General features: G+C 43.1%; 1 protein-coding gene across 3 annotated transcripts in view; it reads right to left on the bottom strand.

Annotated features, from left to right (window-relative positions):
* RELN (reelin) overlaps positions 1-16,862 on the bottom strand; it is a 296,593-nt gene that overhangs the window by 37,656 nt on the left and 242,075 nt on the right. For all 3 annotated transcript variants that reach the window (XM_081211340.1, XM_081211341.1, XM_081211342.1), the window contains 5 exons: positions 15,544-15,773; positions 13,382-13,602; positions 10,571-10,718; positions 4,563-4,821; positions 777-1,026 (listed from right to left, as the gene is read on the bottom strand). In XM_081211340.1, coding sequence (XP_081067466.1) covers positions 777-1,026; positions 4,563-4,821; positions 10,571-10,718; positions 13,382-13,602; positions 15,544-15,773 — 1,108 coding nt within the window. The remainder of the gene's footprint in view (positions 1-776; positions 1,027-4,562; positions 4,822-10,570; positions 10,719-13,381; positions 13,603-15,543; positions 15,774-16,862) is intronic.

The following is a 16,862-nucleotide window of genomic DNA, read 5'->3' as shown; positions in this document are numbered from 1 at the left end:
GAATAATAGGAACTGTACATGTCTGACTATTTGGTCACGGATGTGGCCGTTCAGCACACCTGAAGAAGAAGAAGAAGAGTTTGGATTTGATATCCCGCTTTATCACTACCTGAAGGAGTCTCAAAGCGGCTAACATTCTCCTTTCCCTTCCTCCCCCACAACAAACACTCTGTGAGGTGAGTGGGGCTGAGAGACTTCAGAGAAGTGTGACTGGCCCAAGGTCACCCAGCAGCTGCATGTGGAGGAGCGGAGACGCGAACCTGGTTCCCCAGATAACGAGACTACCGCTCTTAACCACTACACCACACTGGCTCACAGTGCCCTGCTTCTGCATACCAGTTGCTGGAAATAACAATCTGGGCGAATGGTGTTGCACTCAGAGCCTGCTTGTGAGCTTTCCATAGGCTTTGTCACTGTGAAGACAGGATGTCAAAGTGCGGCCTCTGGGCTGATCCAGCAGGGCTCTTTTTCTGTTATTATGTAAGGACAGTGCTTCCAGGCATGCCTTTTAAATTTCAGCTCTATTCACGAACCAGAAAACTCAGCAAGTGAGTGGACCCTTATTTTCCACCAATACCTGGCATCTATGAACTTTCAGTATACACAAACCACAGATGGGAGACTTCCAAGAACACCAAGACAGAAACAACAAATCACAGTTTTCCGGTGGGAAAGCCTGTTTTAGATTCTGTTTTAGAGAGCTGAATGAAGAACAATAAGCAACGACAGCAGAGAAGGCTGGCAAGTATGTAAATGGGAAATGCAGAGGCCTTTACCATAGCAGGAGTCTGTGACGGAGCAAGAAGCTGCGAAGTCCAGCTGAAGGAAAGAATCCTCATTGACAGCAATGTCAGTGGTGACAACATAGCGAGTGCTCGCTTTCTCAATGAAGACCAGGGCATCCCCAGTAGAACCACACACCGGCATTTTTGTTCCTCCAGGGTGGAGGAGCCATTTCTTGCTATCCAGGGTACTGAAATCATCTTCTAAGACTGTGTTGCCAGAGATGTTTCCGCCAATAAGGATCTGGAACACAAATGCAAGGGTTTGCTTACTTTTAAAAAGTTGAAACAGATGCTGAAAAAGCAGGGGTTTCTTTACTTTTCTTTCCAAACACGCCTAAGTCACTGCTGATTAGCACGGGGGCTATTGACATTTATATTCAATACTTCCTGATTGTTGTCAGCCCACGCTGAATGTATGATGAGGCCACCAACAAAGCTCTACAACACACAGGTTATTAGCTGGCCCCTTCAGTCAAATGACTGGTTAGAAGCTTTTGGTGTGGAATGATCAGAAATGGGGTGGTGTTGGTGGAAATAGCGTGGCTCCAAGATTCCCCCCCCCGGCAGAGCAGGCATGTTGATGTCATCTCTTGAAAAGCCAGTGTAACTGATGGATCTGCCTTGCTTTCGCAAGTGAATAGTTGATAATGAAGCTTTCAAGTTTCACGGTTGTTTGTGGCAAATTAGCATGGAACGAGAAAAGCAATCAAGCAATTGTACTTCTCTGCAATATTGTTTTGCACTTCTAATTAAAAGCTGAAGGTTGCATTGCACCTGACTGAAGATTTATAGTGGAAGCTCAAGGTGTTTTACAAGTTGAACCTGCAATGGTCAGAAGTAAGCACCACTGAGTTCAATGGAGTTTATCTCAGGGAACTATGCACAGGACTGGAGTAATGCCACATGGTTGATCAGGGATGTGAAATCAGCCCAATTCTTATGTGCTAACCACTACGCCACTCTTTGCCACATCAGCTGCCTAAATGTTTTGGTTCTCTGGTCTGTTGTGATGATCTTGTGCCCTTCAAAATTTACTACTATACCACTGAGCATGAGGAACATAGTAGAACGCTCAGTTGACCAGAACCCGCTCTGTCATTAGGCAGAGTGAGGCAACCTCATCAGCAGCAGAACTGGGAGGAAGCCTCCCAGCTGGTCCTCCTGAGCCTACTAGCTAAACTTTTCTCTCCCGGAGGACCTTTCTCCTGTTTTGCACACCTATAACTGCCCTGTGATGTTCAGGTGCAGTGGAGAATGCTATCCTGTTGCCAATACTAAAATAAGATTCTACAGCCAGACCTTCTGATCAGCAAGTCCTAGGCTCTGTGGTTTAACCCACAGCGCTACCCGCGTCCTCCCACAGCGTCACCCGCATGGTGGAGGTACACAGGTGTAGACTCAGATGGTTTTCACATGTGGGAGAGGATGTTTCAAGATTAAGAATGACTTACCTAAGGTAACAGAAGTTATTAAGATACACTGATTCTTAAAGTGTCCCTGTAAGAAGTAACCTATTGGCTTGGACACATAAAAGATGTGGAAAAGGAAAGCTGTCAAGAATTGATTACAGGTATGTAGGGACGTGACACAGAGCCTAAGACTTGCTGATCAGAAGGTCGGCGGTTTGAATCCCCACAACGGGGTGAGCTCCCGTTGCTCGGTCCCTGCTCCTGCCAACCTAGCAGTTCAAAAGCACGTCAAAGTGCAAGGAGATAAATAGGTACCACTCCGGCGGGAAGGTAAATGGCATTTCTGTGTGCTGCTCTGGTTCGCCAGAAGCGGCTTAGTCATGCTGGCCACATGACCGGGAAGCTGTACGCCGGCTCCCTCAGCCAATAAAGCGAGATGAGTGCCGCAACCCCAGAGTCATCTGCGACTGGACCTAATGGTCAGGGGTCACTTTACCTTTACCTTTCTAATCGTACCTGCAAGGATTGAACTTGTAAAACACTGAACCCTTAGTTGAGGGAGAGCTTTAAAAGGTCTGGAATTTGTGTAATAATAATAATAATGGCTTGGTTCCTATGTTAAGTGAATGGAAAGAAGGTTATGAAAAGAAAGTTTCCCACCCCCCCTTTTCCCCTTGCAACCACCCTGAACCCCTAAATGCCTCTGCCTGCTCCCCCTGGACAATTTCAGATGAAGTGATTCCACTCTCTGCCAACAGGTCTCTGAATGCTTGAAAATTATTCACAAATGTTACTTGTACTTACTGATATAACATAGTCATAAGTGTACTCTTACCATTGCCCGTATCTTCACCAATGGTTAGGGTATTAAATAAACAGTAGGCACTTCATTGTTGCTGTTAGACTTAAATAATATCTAATTTGTTGTCCCCTCCCCCCGGCCAAACTTAAAATTAATTATTTATATTTCTTCTAAATTCAGTTTAATATTGTTTACTTTGGCAATAGCTAATTAACAATGAGTAACAATGAACTTCTGAGCAACGCTCTTTTCCCTTTAAGCAAAGAAAACAAAATTACGTCTTGTGTTCTTGGCATTTGTTTCTACCATAAATTTCATATCCAAATATCTGAGACCATTAACCAGAGGCAGACAACTCAAAATTAAAGTCACAATATATAAAATATTGAAAATGATTCCAGGCCCTACGCAACAGGCTCAGAGATTCACCCCTCATTCTCGTAAATCTTTTTTGGAGATTTACATGACGAAGACTATGGACTATGGTTAGGTCACACGATCCCAATTCACATTTGTATATTGTGAATGTGCACTCAGCTAAATTCATTATCAAACACCTGTTGGTGGGGATTTTTATTTATTTATTTTATTTGTATACCATTTAATCACAGTCATCTCTAAACAGTGGTCCACCCTCTCCCACAAAATGTTTATTGAATCGGCAGATAGACAGCACTCTGCCCATTGTCCTCTTTGGTGCTGTACACAGTCCAAATAAATGGGGAATATAAACACAGCCCCAGGCATTGGACCAGCTCTGACCAGCACCATTTTGAACTCCTCCTTACACAGCAGAAGATCTGGGCCTGACAGCTTGTTGATCACCCCGCTGGAATGGGCCCAATGACTCTGGAGAATCAGTTCTTTTAACAACAACAAACTTTACATTTGAGTCATGTTCGCTGTGATCAAAAGTTTTAAACGCATCCAGAGAAGACTGTTTAAAATATATGTTCCTCTTGGTTAGTGGAAAGCAAAAGTTTGTGTCTTCTTAAGGGAGAACACATGCTCTGCATGCTGAAGGTCTCAGGTTCATGGTCTGACATCTCTTATTAAAAAGATCTTCAAGAACAGGGTTAGAAAAGAGCCCTGCCTGCATCTTTGGAAAACTGTTGCCGGTCAGAGCAGACAACGCCCTGGCTCTTCTTTCACCAGCCAACTATTTCCTTGCTTTCACCAGCCAACTATTTAGCAGAGGGGCATGAAAATGTACAACATGACAGGACAAAGGGTAAAGTTTTACTACACATTAGTGTACGAGTAAATTAACTCGATATGGAGCAGTGGCGTAGCGTGGGTTGTCAGCACCCGGGGCAAGGCAAGTAATTTGCGCCCCCTAACCCGTGGATTTCCGCCCCCTAACCCTAACCCCCAGATGTTGCGCCCGGTGCGGCCGGCCCCCCCTGCACCCCCCACGCTACGCCACTGATATGGAGTATTCTTCCCTCCCAGCAGCTCCATGTTTCTCATGAAGTGAAGTTCTGCTAATCATGTAAAGTAGGGAAAGTACAGGAAACAGTATTCAATCAAAGGTACTTACTTTCCTGAATAGAAAGGATTACATACCTGATCAATGACCCACGGGCTGTAAAAATGTCCGTTCTCAGATGGTTGCCACCAACGCAGACGACTGGAGGCAGAACGAGCTTTTAAGGGGATTTCTAGGGCAATGTACCGTCCTACGTTGCTCGAGTTGCTAAAGAGAAACTCCTGCAGAAGATTCCAGGTGAGGCCTCCATTGAGAGAGTACTGTAGCAAAACCGGCTGGCTTCTGGGATCTGGTGCTGCCTTACCGCATCCCAGTCTCATGAAGAATTGCACAAACCTATAACATTGGTACAAATGACAACAACAAAATAATAATAATAACAAGAAGGAAAGTGTCATAAATTTTATAGAACTTTCTTTATGTATGCTACAACAGCAGCAGGAATACTTATCGCAAAGCATTGGAAGACACAAGATTTACCCACCCGGGAAGAATGGCAGATGAAGCTGATGGACTACATGGAACTGGCGGAAATGACTGGCAGAATCCGAGACCAGGGAGAAGAGTCGGTGGAAGAAGATTGGAAAAAATTTAAAGACTATTTACAGAAACACTGTAAAATTAATGAATGTTAGAAGGATGCTGGAATGAAGTTATATGGCTTTAGCAGAAATGTTATAAAGAATTAAGTAAAAATAGACTTAATGGGCCAAACGGGGGAAAAATAAGGTTAGATTGTGTTAAGATAAATTATAGGACAAAAACTGAGAAAGATGGAAAGGATTTGCTGAAATAGCTAACTGAACTAGAATACAAAAAAGGGAGGTGTGAGGAGGTCGTCGAAACAAGTAAATGAAAGACAAGATATGGAAATATTGGATGTGTTTTTAATTGATTTTGTTCTTGTTTTTGTTTTGTTAAGCAGCGTTTTTTGTTTTTTAGGTATTGTTTTGCTTTGTTTAACTCTTTTTTCTTTTTCTTTTTGTAACTTTTAAACTCCTAATAAACATTACTTTAAAAACAAAAGGAAAGTGTCATAAATCAAAGACAAGACGAAGAATCTTGTCTTACTACCATGAAGAAATCGGCAGCTCTAGCCTCATGATAGAGAGCTGGGTTTTGTTTTAAGTACAGAAAACAAATATTCCGTAGTGGGAGCCCGGCACTGGTTTGGGACAACTTGAATTGGGATTTCATAGAAGTTGTACGGCACCCTCTTTTTAGGTCACCATTTTTAGTACAGTACTCTGTTGTGATAGTGATGCATTTGGATTATAAGCTGAAGGGGCATCACAGAGCGGAACAAAGCTATTTATTTATCCTCCAGGCATTAGCATGCAATTGATAGACAGATTTATTTATATAATGCAGATCCCAGTACATTTGATCCTGCATTCAAATTTTCACAATTTTAAGCTCAGAAGCCTAGATTATGAAGACAAAAATTCAGCCTTAGGCTATAGTCATTTGTTTTATTAATACAAGGGAGAAAATGAAAATCTCAGGCTTCTCAGAATTTGGGACCTGCAAACACAACCTTTTAAAACACAAAAAGTGATTACCGTATTTTTCGTTCTATAGGACGCACATTTCCCCCTCCAAAAATTAAGGGGAAATGTGTGTGCGTCCTATAGAGCGAATGCAGGCTGCGCCGCTAAGCCCAAAGCCAGAACAGGAAGACAGAGCACTGCGGAGCGCTCCGTCTCGCTGCTCTAGCTTGGGGACGGCTGCACGCAAACCTCTGCAGGGCAGCAGGGCGCTGTGCTCCAAAGGCTTCAGGGATCTTTGAGGCTGGCGGTGGGGGAAAGCAGCGCTTCCCCCCACTGCCAGCCCCACAAGCTCTGGTGAATGTACCTTGAACGCACCTTGTTTTAGAGGGGGAGAACAAGAATTCCCCCCCCCTGTTCTCCCCCTCCTATGGTCCGGTGCGTCCAATGGAGCAAAAAATACGGTACACATTGTGTGTGTGTGTTTGTTTGTTTGTTTGTGTGTGTGTGTGTGTGTGTAATATTACTAAAAGATTTATGGAATTACTCTGCACTGAAACCAGAAACTAACAGTACTATTTCATTAAATACAGAGGCTGATTCTAAGAGAAACAACCCAGAAGCATACTCCACTTTGATATGCACTCTTAGATTAAGTGTATCAGATATTTTCAACACGGCTGCAGTGAATTTGCCACACAATGGCATGCTTTCTCATTACAGCTGATCCCCTCCTTGGAGTGAATTCCACTTTCAGTCTTAACCGCAGTTTCATCTTTAACTGTAGTTAAGACTAGGCAGGTTCCATCTTATCAAGGGTTTGCTAAATAGCTTCAAATCCTGGCCCCTGGTTGGCTAATCATAGAACTGTAGAGTTGGAAGGAACCCCAAGTTTCATCTAGCCCCTGCAATGCAGGCATCTCAATTAAAGCATCCATAACCAGTGCTTAAAAACCTCCAAGGAAGGAGAGTCCAATACATGCTGAGGGAGTCCGTTCCACTGTTTAACAGTTCTTATTGTCAGAAAAAATTTCCTGGTGTATCTTTAACTGTATCCTAATGTACCCTTTAATTGTAGTTAAGGGGGAATTTGCTGGAATGGGATGGCAAGAGACCTTTTGGGCTTTTGTGTGTGTGTGTTTACTGCACACCCATCTTTCTTCTCTCAAGATCATTGTCAGGGAACTGACATCAGAGCGAGAGGCGAAGGGGAGGCTCCCAGATGATGCTGACGAAGGACCCAGCAGCAGGGGGAGAAACAGCTCAGTGGAGGGGGAAACTAATCAGCGCAACAGCAGGGAGAAAGGGGGGCAGATGGGGGAAGCGGAGAGAGGGCTCCAGGACTCTTCACTGGATATCAGTGAGGAGAGCCCAGGTCCTCCGCTACCCACGCCTTCCCTGCGCAGAAGACTCCCGCGCAGTGAGAGGAGGAGGAGACTGGGTGTCAAACAACTTTTATGTTGGAAGAGGTCCAAGAAACGCCCACTGACGGATTCTGCCAGCGACTGAGGCAGCCGCGATGAGCAAGGGCTGTGCAGTCAGAAAGGTTTAACAAGGCAAATTAGCCTAGAGAGGCACCAGTTTACGCACGAGTAACTCATAGCCATTACAATCATGGATTTAGGCTGCCATTGTACCCATGCACACACATACAAAAGCCCTCATTTTTGTGTGTTTTCACTTATAAAAAGCTTCCTGTAAGGAGGAAACAAGAACATCAAATGGGAAGGATCTCTTCCCACCACCCGCTGCTATGCTAGTTTTCAGTTTACAGGAAGTTGTGCTTTATTTTATTCTTACTGGTGCATGAACATTTAAAAACATGACCCTCCACTTTCAGCCTGAATTTGGAGTCAATTCTACCATCTCAAGATATTCCCTCTGCATTCGGCTGAGTCTATAAACCACCTATTTGCTAATTTCCATATACATTGCCTAGGTAGGTGCAATGAGTTTTCATGCTTATTTCATGTTAGATTTTCCATGTGGTTCACAAGGCTGAATGTTTGCTGTTTATTGTTGTGGTGCACACAGTTACAGCTGCCTTTACCCAAGTACCTCATTACTTTGAGAACAATGGCTAACAATTTCGGTCTTATATCCTATCTCTCTATCTATGCTTTGTGGGTAAATGGGCTTCCAGAGGGATTTGCTGTACAAGGGAAATGCCAAGAAACCGACATACTAATAAGTCAATGAATTCAAGTACTCAGGTATATTGTTAGTTCTTATCACTAACGTTGTTCTTCAGAACACGGAGCATTTCAAGCATCCTGTTCCAAAGAAACCTATTATCAATGCCGTAAAACGACACTGGGGAGCCATGTGTTGTAGCCCATCAGCTGCAATGGACTAGATTTATTGCAGGCAAGACCAGGAAATTTGTCCTCTTATTTACACAGCACTTCAGAGAAGGCAAGACAAGTCTCTTTTAACAAGCTTCATGCACCGCTTGTTACCTTCCTTCCATTTTCATTGTCGATGACAAAGTAAAAAGGGTTTCAAAATAAATGTTTATTAGTCTAGCAACTTTCTACAACAGCTTTTCAAATGGAATCTAAGGTACAATTCTGCACCGTGTCATGCGCTTAAACACAACTGGAAATAAACAGCCAAATGTGGGGGGTGGGGATTTTTTATTATTATATTGAGTTTATGGCCTGCTATATCCTGAAGGTTCATTTTGCTATCCTTTGGTAACATAAAATAAAACAGAGGGACGTCCTTGGCTTATCCCAGCCATTATATGTCTGCTCTTACAGAAGTGTCTCACGCCAGTCCTGAAATATGCTTAGCTTTGGGGAACAGTCATAGCTTTAGTGGTAGAACACAACTCTTGCACGTTACCAGGTTCAACCCCTGACTTCTCAGAAAGACCTTTGCCCGAGACCTTGGAGAGCTCCTGCCAGTCAAAACTGATACTGGCAGAGACATCAACAGTCAGGCTATATCAGGCAGCTACATACGTTCACCTTTTTGGCTGATGTAATCCCTGCCAGGCTGATATTTGTAAACTGAGCTCAAACTGGGTTTTTAAGGCCATGACCAGCACTTTGGATTGTTTTCACAAAGCTATATAAAAAGCCAGTGCAGACTCTGGAACGGAAATGTAATACACTCCCAGAAGCATAACCTTTCAGTGAAGTGATCTGCTTTGTCTAGCATCAGCTGCAGTTCGAAAGCACGTCAAAGTGCAAGTAGACAAATAGGTATTGCTCTGGTGGGAAGGCAAACGGCATTTCTGTGAGCTGCTCTGGTTCGCCAGAAGCGGCCTAGTCATGCTGGCCACATGACCCGGAAAGCTGTACCCTGGCTCCCTCGGCTAATAAAGCGAGATGAGCACCGCAACCCTAGAGTCGGCCACAACTGGACCTAATGGTCAGGGGTCCCTTTACCTTTAGTATGGAATGAATATTCTATTGGTCTGTGACTTAGTAGGAGTCAATTCATAAGTCCAAAGGAAAACAGAAACTTAAAAAGAAGGGCAGGATAACAGACTAAGAGCCACCCTGTGCTTTGTAAACAAATGTTTAATTTCAAACTTGCTTACGTTCTTTTCCTGTCTTAATTTTTGGACATAGTCTCTTTCAACAAATACGTAAATTCTAAGCAGGTCCAAAATGACAATACGTAATCTTTAACTTTAAAATGGGTGTTTTGAAATAGCTCTACCCGAATTAACTGGTGACAGCTTGATTAGATTCTGTCAGTGAATTATTGTAAACAAATGCCTGCAATTCAAGGCAAGCTTCAGATATTACAGAAAACAGAATGATGAATGCAAAGTTACTCTGGTAATCAACACTGCAGTTCCAACAATGATTCATAGTGGAGCTTCCTATTAACAGAGCACTTAGTATGCAATATATTTCAGTGTGATGGGATTAATATGCTATTTATCAAGGCAAATGTCCTAGGCAAGATGCTGACATCCTAATCTTGCAGACCACATTTTGGTGCATTCATCAAAGACTCGCCTTAAATGGCAATGATTGAGGTTACTATGAAAATCATACGAAGGGCAGAGATGGCACAAGGCATTTTGGTGCCTAAGGCAGAAAATGCAAATGGCATTCCACTTACCCAACGGTCTGTGGTGGCAGAAATGTAATAATAAATTTTAAAACTATACTTTGCAGCCCCTTAATAGTACCCCAATATATATTGCTTGGTCAGGCTGTCTCACCCTGCTACATAGTGTCAAATCACCTGACTCATCAGTAGGTAGATTTTACTGGACAACATTAATCCTGAAATTTATTCTAGTCCTAGCAGCCTTCACTGGAAGGATAGGCTCTGAGTGACAGCACTTGTGTGCTAAACTCTCTATGGATTGACTTCCAGAATTCTACTGCAACCAAGTCCTCTTTGGTTGGTGGGGTAACATGCTAAAACTTAAGGAACAGAGAATGCATTGCTGGGGATAGAACTCAAAGTGAGGTGAGCATTTCTTTGTTTTTTTGGGTATGACTCTGTCCAAAATGCGTCTCAAATGAGTCCACATTAATGCATCTAGCATAAGAGAAGTACACAACACTCCTCTGCCAAAAAGACTCTACTTTCTCAATGAAAATTTGTAAACATTAAAAAAGGGTTACCTGGCTTGTGACAAATCCAGATCTCTTGTCATCAACATGCGCAAGCCTTCTTCGTTAAAGAACAGATTGTTTCCTCCAGACAGGACCCCACATTTCCTGGATGGCTTTCCACCACTCACCAACAAAAATCTATCAGATTCCAGCTGACCTGTGTGCAAGGGACAGTTATTTAGGATTTACTCTGTGGCATTTCAGTTAAGTCAGAAATGACTAATAAATCATCAGTTGTAAAGTGGGGGGGGGGGAATTGTACAAGCACTTTTCAACCATAACATCCTTCCCAGAAACCACCAGAAAAGCAACATTAAATAAAATGCACAACAATAGCTTATGTTTTTCAGCCTTCCAGGAACTGAACTCCAATACATGTATACTCAGACGTAAATCTGACTCAGTTGAATTGAACTTACTCCCAAGGAAGGAGGTACAGGAGTGAAACGTCTACATATAAATTCACAGAAAACAACAACAGATATTTGCAGTGGGAGTGATGGAGGGGATTTTGCATGGATAATCTCCCAATCTATATTTGAGATTTGGATAGTGTCTTCCATTAGGAATGAACTGGGGGTGCCTTCAGTTATATGTAGCCTCTTGGCTTTCCTTCTAAATGCCAGCAGATCACACCTGTTGTTTATGGTCGCTAATCATGAAAGTTAACTTTCAAGCAGATATGAGTTGGAATCAGTACCATAGTGTGGGTTGTAGCTTATGGGTAGAGCAATTCTAAGTATGGGAAGCCAGTGGAAAGATGTTGCCCCCATTCCAAACTCTGTTCAGGAGCAGGCCTACTGCCAGCTAAGCTGGCCCAAGTCTGGCAGAGGGAAAACAAGCCTTTAAAAATGCAGTTAGACTAACAGTACCCTTTTTGCCAGCATAAATTCTGCTGAGTTGCCAGGCCATGCGACTGGGCTGAAAAGAGGTTTGAAATAGGTCTAAGTCTCCCCTTGCCTCTTGCTGCCCTGGCCCCAGAATGCTTCCAGTTTTTGCTGGCTCAGCTGGGTTGACTGATTTACACTGGCATAGCCCTAGCTGAGTCCCATCTGCCTATTCTAAACTCACTTATCTTGGTGGTTCTTAGGTTTGGATTGCACTGTTAACTCGCACACAGAGCACACCCATTGAACTCAATGGGCAAAGCTAACTTAGAATCATAGAATTGTAGAGTTGGAAGGGACCCCAAGGGTCATCTAGTTGGGACCCCTGCAATGCAGGAATCTCAACTAAATCTTACATGGCAGATGGCCACCCAACCACTGCTTAAGAGCCCCCAAGGCACCATCTCTGGTGAGAGTCTGTTCCACCGTCGGACAGCACATTTAAGTGGATTTATTCTGAGCATGATGTTGTTGAATACAGTGGTGCCCCGCAAGACGAATGCCTCGCAAGACGAAAAACCCGCTAGACAAAAGGGTTTTCCGTTTTTCGATGCGCTTCGCAAGACGAATTTCCCTATGGGCTTGCTTCGCAAGACGAAAACGTCTTGCGAGTCTTGCGATTTTTTCCGCTTCCCCCCCTTTCTAAGCCGCTAAGCCGCTAATAGCCTTTCAGCCGCTAAGCCGCTAAGCCTTTAATAGCCGCTAAACCGCTAATAGCGCTAATCCGCTAAGCCGCTAATAGGGTTGCTTCGCAAGACGAAAAAACCGCTAGACGAAGAGACTCGCGGAACGGATTATTTTCGTCTTGCAAGGCACCACTGTATAACACTAATATGTATATCTTATAGTGAAGAGAGTAATCTCATGAATTAACAGTACAATATTTGGAGGAGCCCTGAGAAAGCTGATATAACACAAAAATGGGAATGTGCTGAGAAGTGAGGAGGTAGATAGATAAAAAGGGAGAAACATTGTGGCAGCAACTCTGCCACAATTAAGAGCTTGTTGAGTTTCGTTAAGTTTCAATAGGAGAGATTTGAACATGCATAGTTTTGTAAAAGGGAGACCACTTCAGAGCTAAAGTAATAATTCCAATTTCAAATGTCAGTGCAAACGTGCCGCTCCGCCAAGGCACTCTGTGTAAGCTGTTTTTCTGCCACTGCCATGTAAACATAGCAAGTGGGCAGCTTTCTTCAGGGAAAGTAGCGTATCCTGATGGTTGAGAACAATTTGAGAAAAACTTGACAGGGTAATTCTATTCTGTTTGGAAGTCTGTTTTGATGGGCAGCTGTTGGGGCTGAATTAGTTTTGGTTCTAGCTGGTTCCAATGCTGAAAAGCGGCTTGCAGGAGGATTTACGTGGCCAGGATTTGTTGACAGTGAGGGCCTGCCCTTTATAATCTAAAAAAGCATGCAAATTAAGATACTTGGGCTTCCTTTTAAGAGTGTACGCTTTCACTTTGAGGATTCATTCCCAAGTTACTCTCCTAATGAATTAAAACATAATCAAACATATAACACAAGGCGGAACAGATGCCATTTCCTGCCAGCCAAGAGAAGCTGTTGGATTCTGTCTCAAGTACATTTGAACTTCCCTTCATTTGCCTAACTCTCTGGAAAGGTGAGTTTCTCGGCTGATATCTTCCCTGACATCTTCTTACCAGCTGTTGGGAAGAAAGGAAGCCACCTATTTGCTTGCTTGGCGGAAAACAACAGCTGCCAGAGAGGATGGGAAGGGAACCTGGTGCAGGATACGTGCGCAGGAGTGGCAGGATCTAACTAGAACGCAACCTAGAGTATCTCACTGAAGTAAATGGGAATAAAGTGTGCCAAGAAACTAAGAAGAAGTTGACTTTAACAAACCTTTAAATGGTTTGAGGGCACAAAATATTACAAAAAAAGTCCAAACATAATAATGTCAAACAGAGAGGTACCTTCAAAATCATCCTTCAGAAAGTCGGGATTCTTGGTGCTTATTCTACAGGTTGGTCCGGAATAGCCAGGATCACAGATGCACTTTGTCCCATTGACACAGCTGCCATGACCATTACACATCTCCTCACACTGTGGCCCAATATACACATTGTCAATGGCCCAGGTCACAGGTTGAGACGCAGCAGGATAAAATCCCTGGTACCATCTGAACCTCACTAATCTGGAAGAAAGCAATGCCTTTTATATTAGCTGCTCTTCTACTGCATTACGTTTATGTAAAGTCTAAAATACGCTCATGCTTTTATGGCACAGAGTATTGGTAGGCAAAGCAAAGCTTGTGGGATGCATCCAACCTGCAATATCCATCCTACAGCCCATCTAACCATGTGTTGATACCTTGCTTGAAATTGCAATATAAAAACCACAAAATACATCATACAATTAAGAATAAAAACAAACCAATAATTCCCCCCTCTCGAGGACGAGGAACGTTTTTGCCTGGTGCCTAAAGGTGTATAATGAAGGCGCCAGCCGAACCTCCCTGGTGAGAGCATGCCACAAACAGGGAGCCATGCAGAAAAGGCCCTGTTCTCGTGCTGGAACTAATGACACCAGCCAGGCACCCTCGCTGTATTGTTTTACAAGTCTGCTAAAAACTTATTCATTTCAAAAAGGCTTCCAAGACATTTAATTTAGGTTTTGGTAGTTGTTTTTAAAAGTTTTACTGATCTTACCAATTTCATTGCTAATTACCGTATTTTTCCATGTATAAGACTAGGTTCCCCCCTAAAAAATAATGTCAAAAATTAGGGGCCGTCTTATACAGGGATACATCTCCCCCCATTTTCTTAAATCTGAGTCCTCCAAAATAGGGAGGGGGCGTCTTATACATGGGGGCATCTTATAGATGGAAAAATACGGTATCTTATGTCTATTTCTTTTTTGTGTGAAATTTAGCTGTGTTTTATTAATAGTTTTATTATGTATACCACTCAGAGTTGCGTGACTAAATAGTTTATCAAACCTTCTGAATAAATAAGTACTGCAAAACAAAAAAACCTATTCTGCATCCATGCTGAAGTGCAGGCAAATAAGTTACGTGCCAGAGAATGGTCTTCATCTAGGTCTCTTCTCCAGAAGGATTACTCACGGAGTATAGAAATGCTTTGTGATTTTGGGTTGGAACAGCAGATATGCACAGTTAAGGGCTTCCCAGACATTCAGATGTTAACAATAATCAAAGATGCACGCACATATTTAAAAATTAAATCTTTCATTTAATTATTCAACATCAGGGGTTTTTTTCCCCAGACTTTGTTCCAGTTCCTCATATATGATCATATGAGCTGCTGTGTTTCTCTACCAAATATGAGGTCACTCGCCCAGTGGGAACGCTTTCTCCTGTGGCAATCTCAAAGCTGGTTATCACGATATGTTTTAAAGACACAGGATGTTTCATATGAGTGTCTCCAGTTGCCAGAAATGATCCCTAGTATCCTGAGTGATACATGCACCATGGCTCTGAGACAAGTCTATGGCTTTCATAAGATTTATCATTCACAGGCCTGGTTCTGCAATAGGCTGCAATTCAAACATGACATCTCAATGGCATTTCAGAGTTTCTTATATCTTTAAAATATAATGTAAGAAACAGATGTAATGTATAAACTGTGTGCCATCAGCATAGTAATGACACCTTGCTCCCAACTATTAATGACTCCTCCGAACAGCCTCATGTAGATGTTAAATAACACTGGGGGGCAGAGAAGTACCCTGTGCACAGGGTACCAAGGAGCTGGGAGCTGAGGAGCACTCATCCAGTGCTACTCTCTGACCATGGCCCTGAATATAAAAACGGAACCATCATAATATGGCGCTTCCAATACATATCCCACTGAACTGGTCCAGGAGAACACCATGGCCAATGGTATCAAAAGCTGCTGAGAGACTGAGCAGAAGTTAACAATGTCACATTCCCCTGTCCCTCTCACAATAAAAGGTCATCCATCAGGGTGATATTTTTCTTGCTTTGTAAACCACCTGGAAGCCACCTGGGCATATAAATATACAAATAACCAGCCAGTCTTTGTGTGCTAAAGAGCAGTAGTGCTGAAAAACGGATATAAAGAGAAAAGCCAGGTGAGCCGTGTCAAGTACTTACCCGCAAAGGTGTAGCTTTCCAAAGTGGATGACTTCTCTTCTCCATCCCTGGGTCGTTCCGGCATAATAAGTGCTGCTTGGATGATGCTCTGTAGAGCATAGAGAACTGAGGTAGCTGCTGCTACTATAACATAAAGGAAGAAGCAGGTGCCAGGTTGCCCCCAAATCTCGGGAGAATTCAAGTTTCACTGGGTCAGCAGATGAGCTATCAGTGGTGCATCCAATATTAATCTGAAGTAGAATAAAACAAAACCTAGAAGATTGCATGGCCTACATTTATGGATGCTTTGCCACTAGCCAACTCTATAAAAAGGGTGAATCCCTGGGCCAGAGGTTCAGAAGGGACTGTGTCTCCTGGTGTTCCCACTTAAGCGGGGCTTATGGCACTACCGAGTCTTCTTTTCTTGCTCCTCTTTGCCCTGTGCGATTCAGGTCTCTGGGCTGGCAGAAATATTAATACTGGCAGAGTGGGCAGAATTCTAGATCTCTGAAGCTGCCAACACCCACAGACCAGAGACATCAAACGCCATAACAGGGGATGAAGTTACAACATGAGCACTCCTTTCCCAGTTGTGCCTCTACACCTGTTTTTGGAAGATCAGAGTGTTTTATTCATATCTGAAGGAGATAGGGAGAGCAAGAGAGACGGAGCAACTATCTCCAACTAAGTTCTCCTTATAGTATTCATTGAAATTAATGGGCTTAAGTTAGACAAGGTCACTGATTTTAACAGTTCTATTCTGAGCAGGGCTGGTACTGGATACAACTCAGATCAGTGATCCTGACCTCCCTTCCCAAAGAAATGTGTCTCTGTAGGTTCCCGATGGAAGTCTTTACAAGAGAAAACTCATTAATTTCTCAAGACTGTATAAAAATCTGCCCCACACATCACATTAGTACCACTTAGTTACCTTCAAATGTTAAAAATGATTAGAGAATTATTACACAGCAGAATTATAGTACCTAGCTAGTAGGAAGAATCAAGTTAACTGAAGAAATTAAGGGTGCAGGTTCATTGGCTGATGGGCATTAGGGTAAGGTGAAAGATTTCAGAAGTGCGGAGACATATGCACATTGTAGAAGGGCTCGGTTGACAAATTGTTCTGCCAGTGAAGTTCCTTTCATGGGTCCCTCAAAATCCAGTGGATTGTTGGGCAGTATGAAGAAGAGCACATATACGCCAAATTCTGAACCACAGGATTCCACAGATACACTCACAAACATGCCAGAAATCTATGCAAGGACCAGACCTGATATAAGTAATTGCCCTCCCATTGACTCCAATGGGAGGCAGACGATGAATGGGAGGCAGTTAAATGA

This window comes from Podarcis bocagei (genome assembly GCF_964188305.1).
Source record: "Podarcis bocagei genome assembly, chromosome: 10".
In the NCBI taxonomy this organism is placed as follows: Eukaryota; Metazoa; Chordata; class Lepidosauria; order Squamata; family Lacertidae; genus Podarcis; species Podarcis bocagei.
Note: the sequence above shows the minus strand (reverse complement) of the source record. Positions and strands in the feature narration are given on the sequence as shown.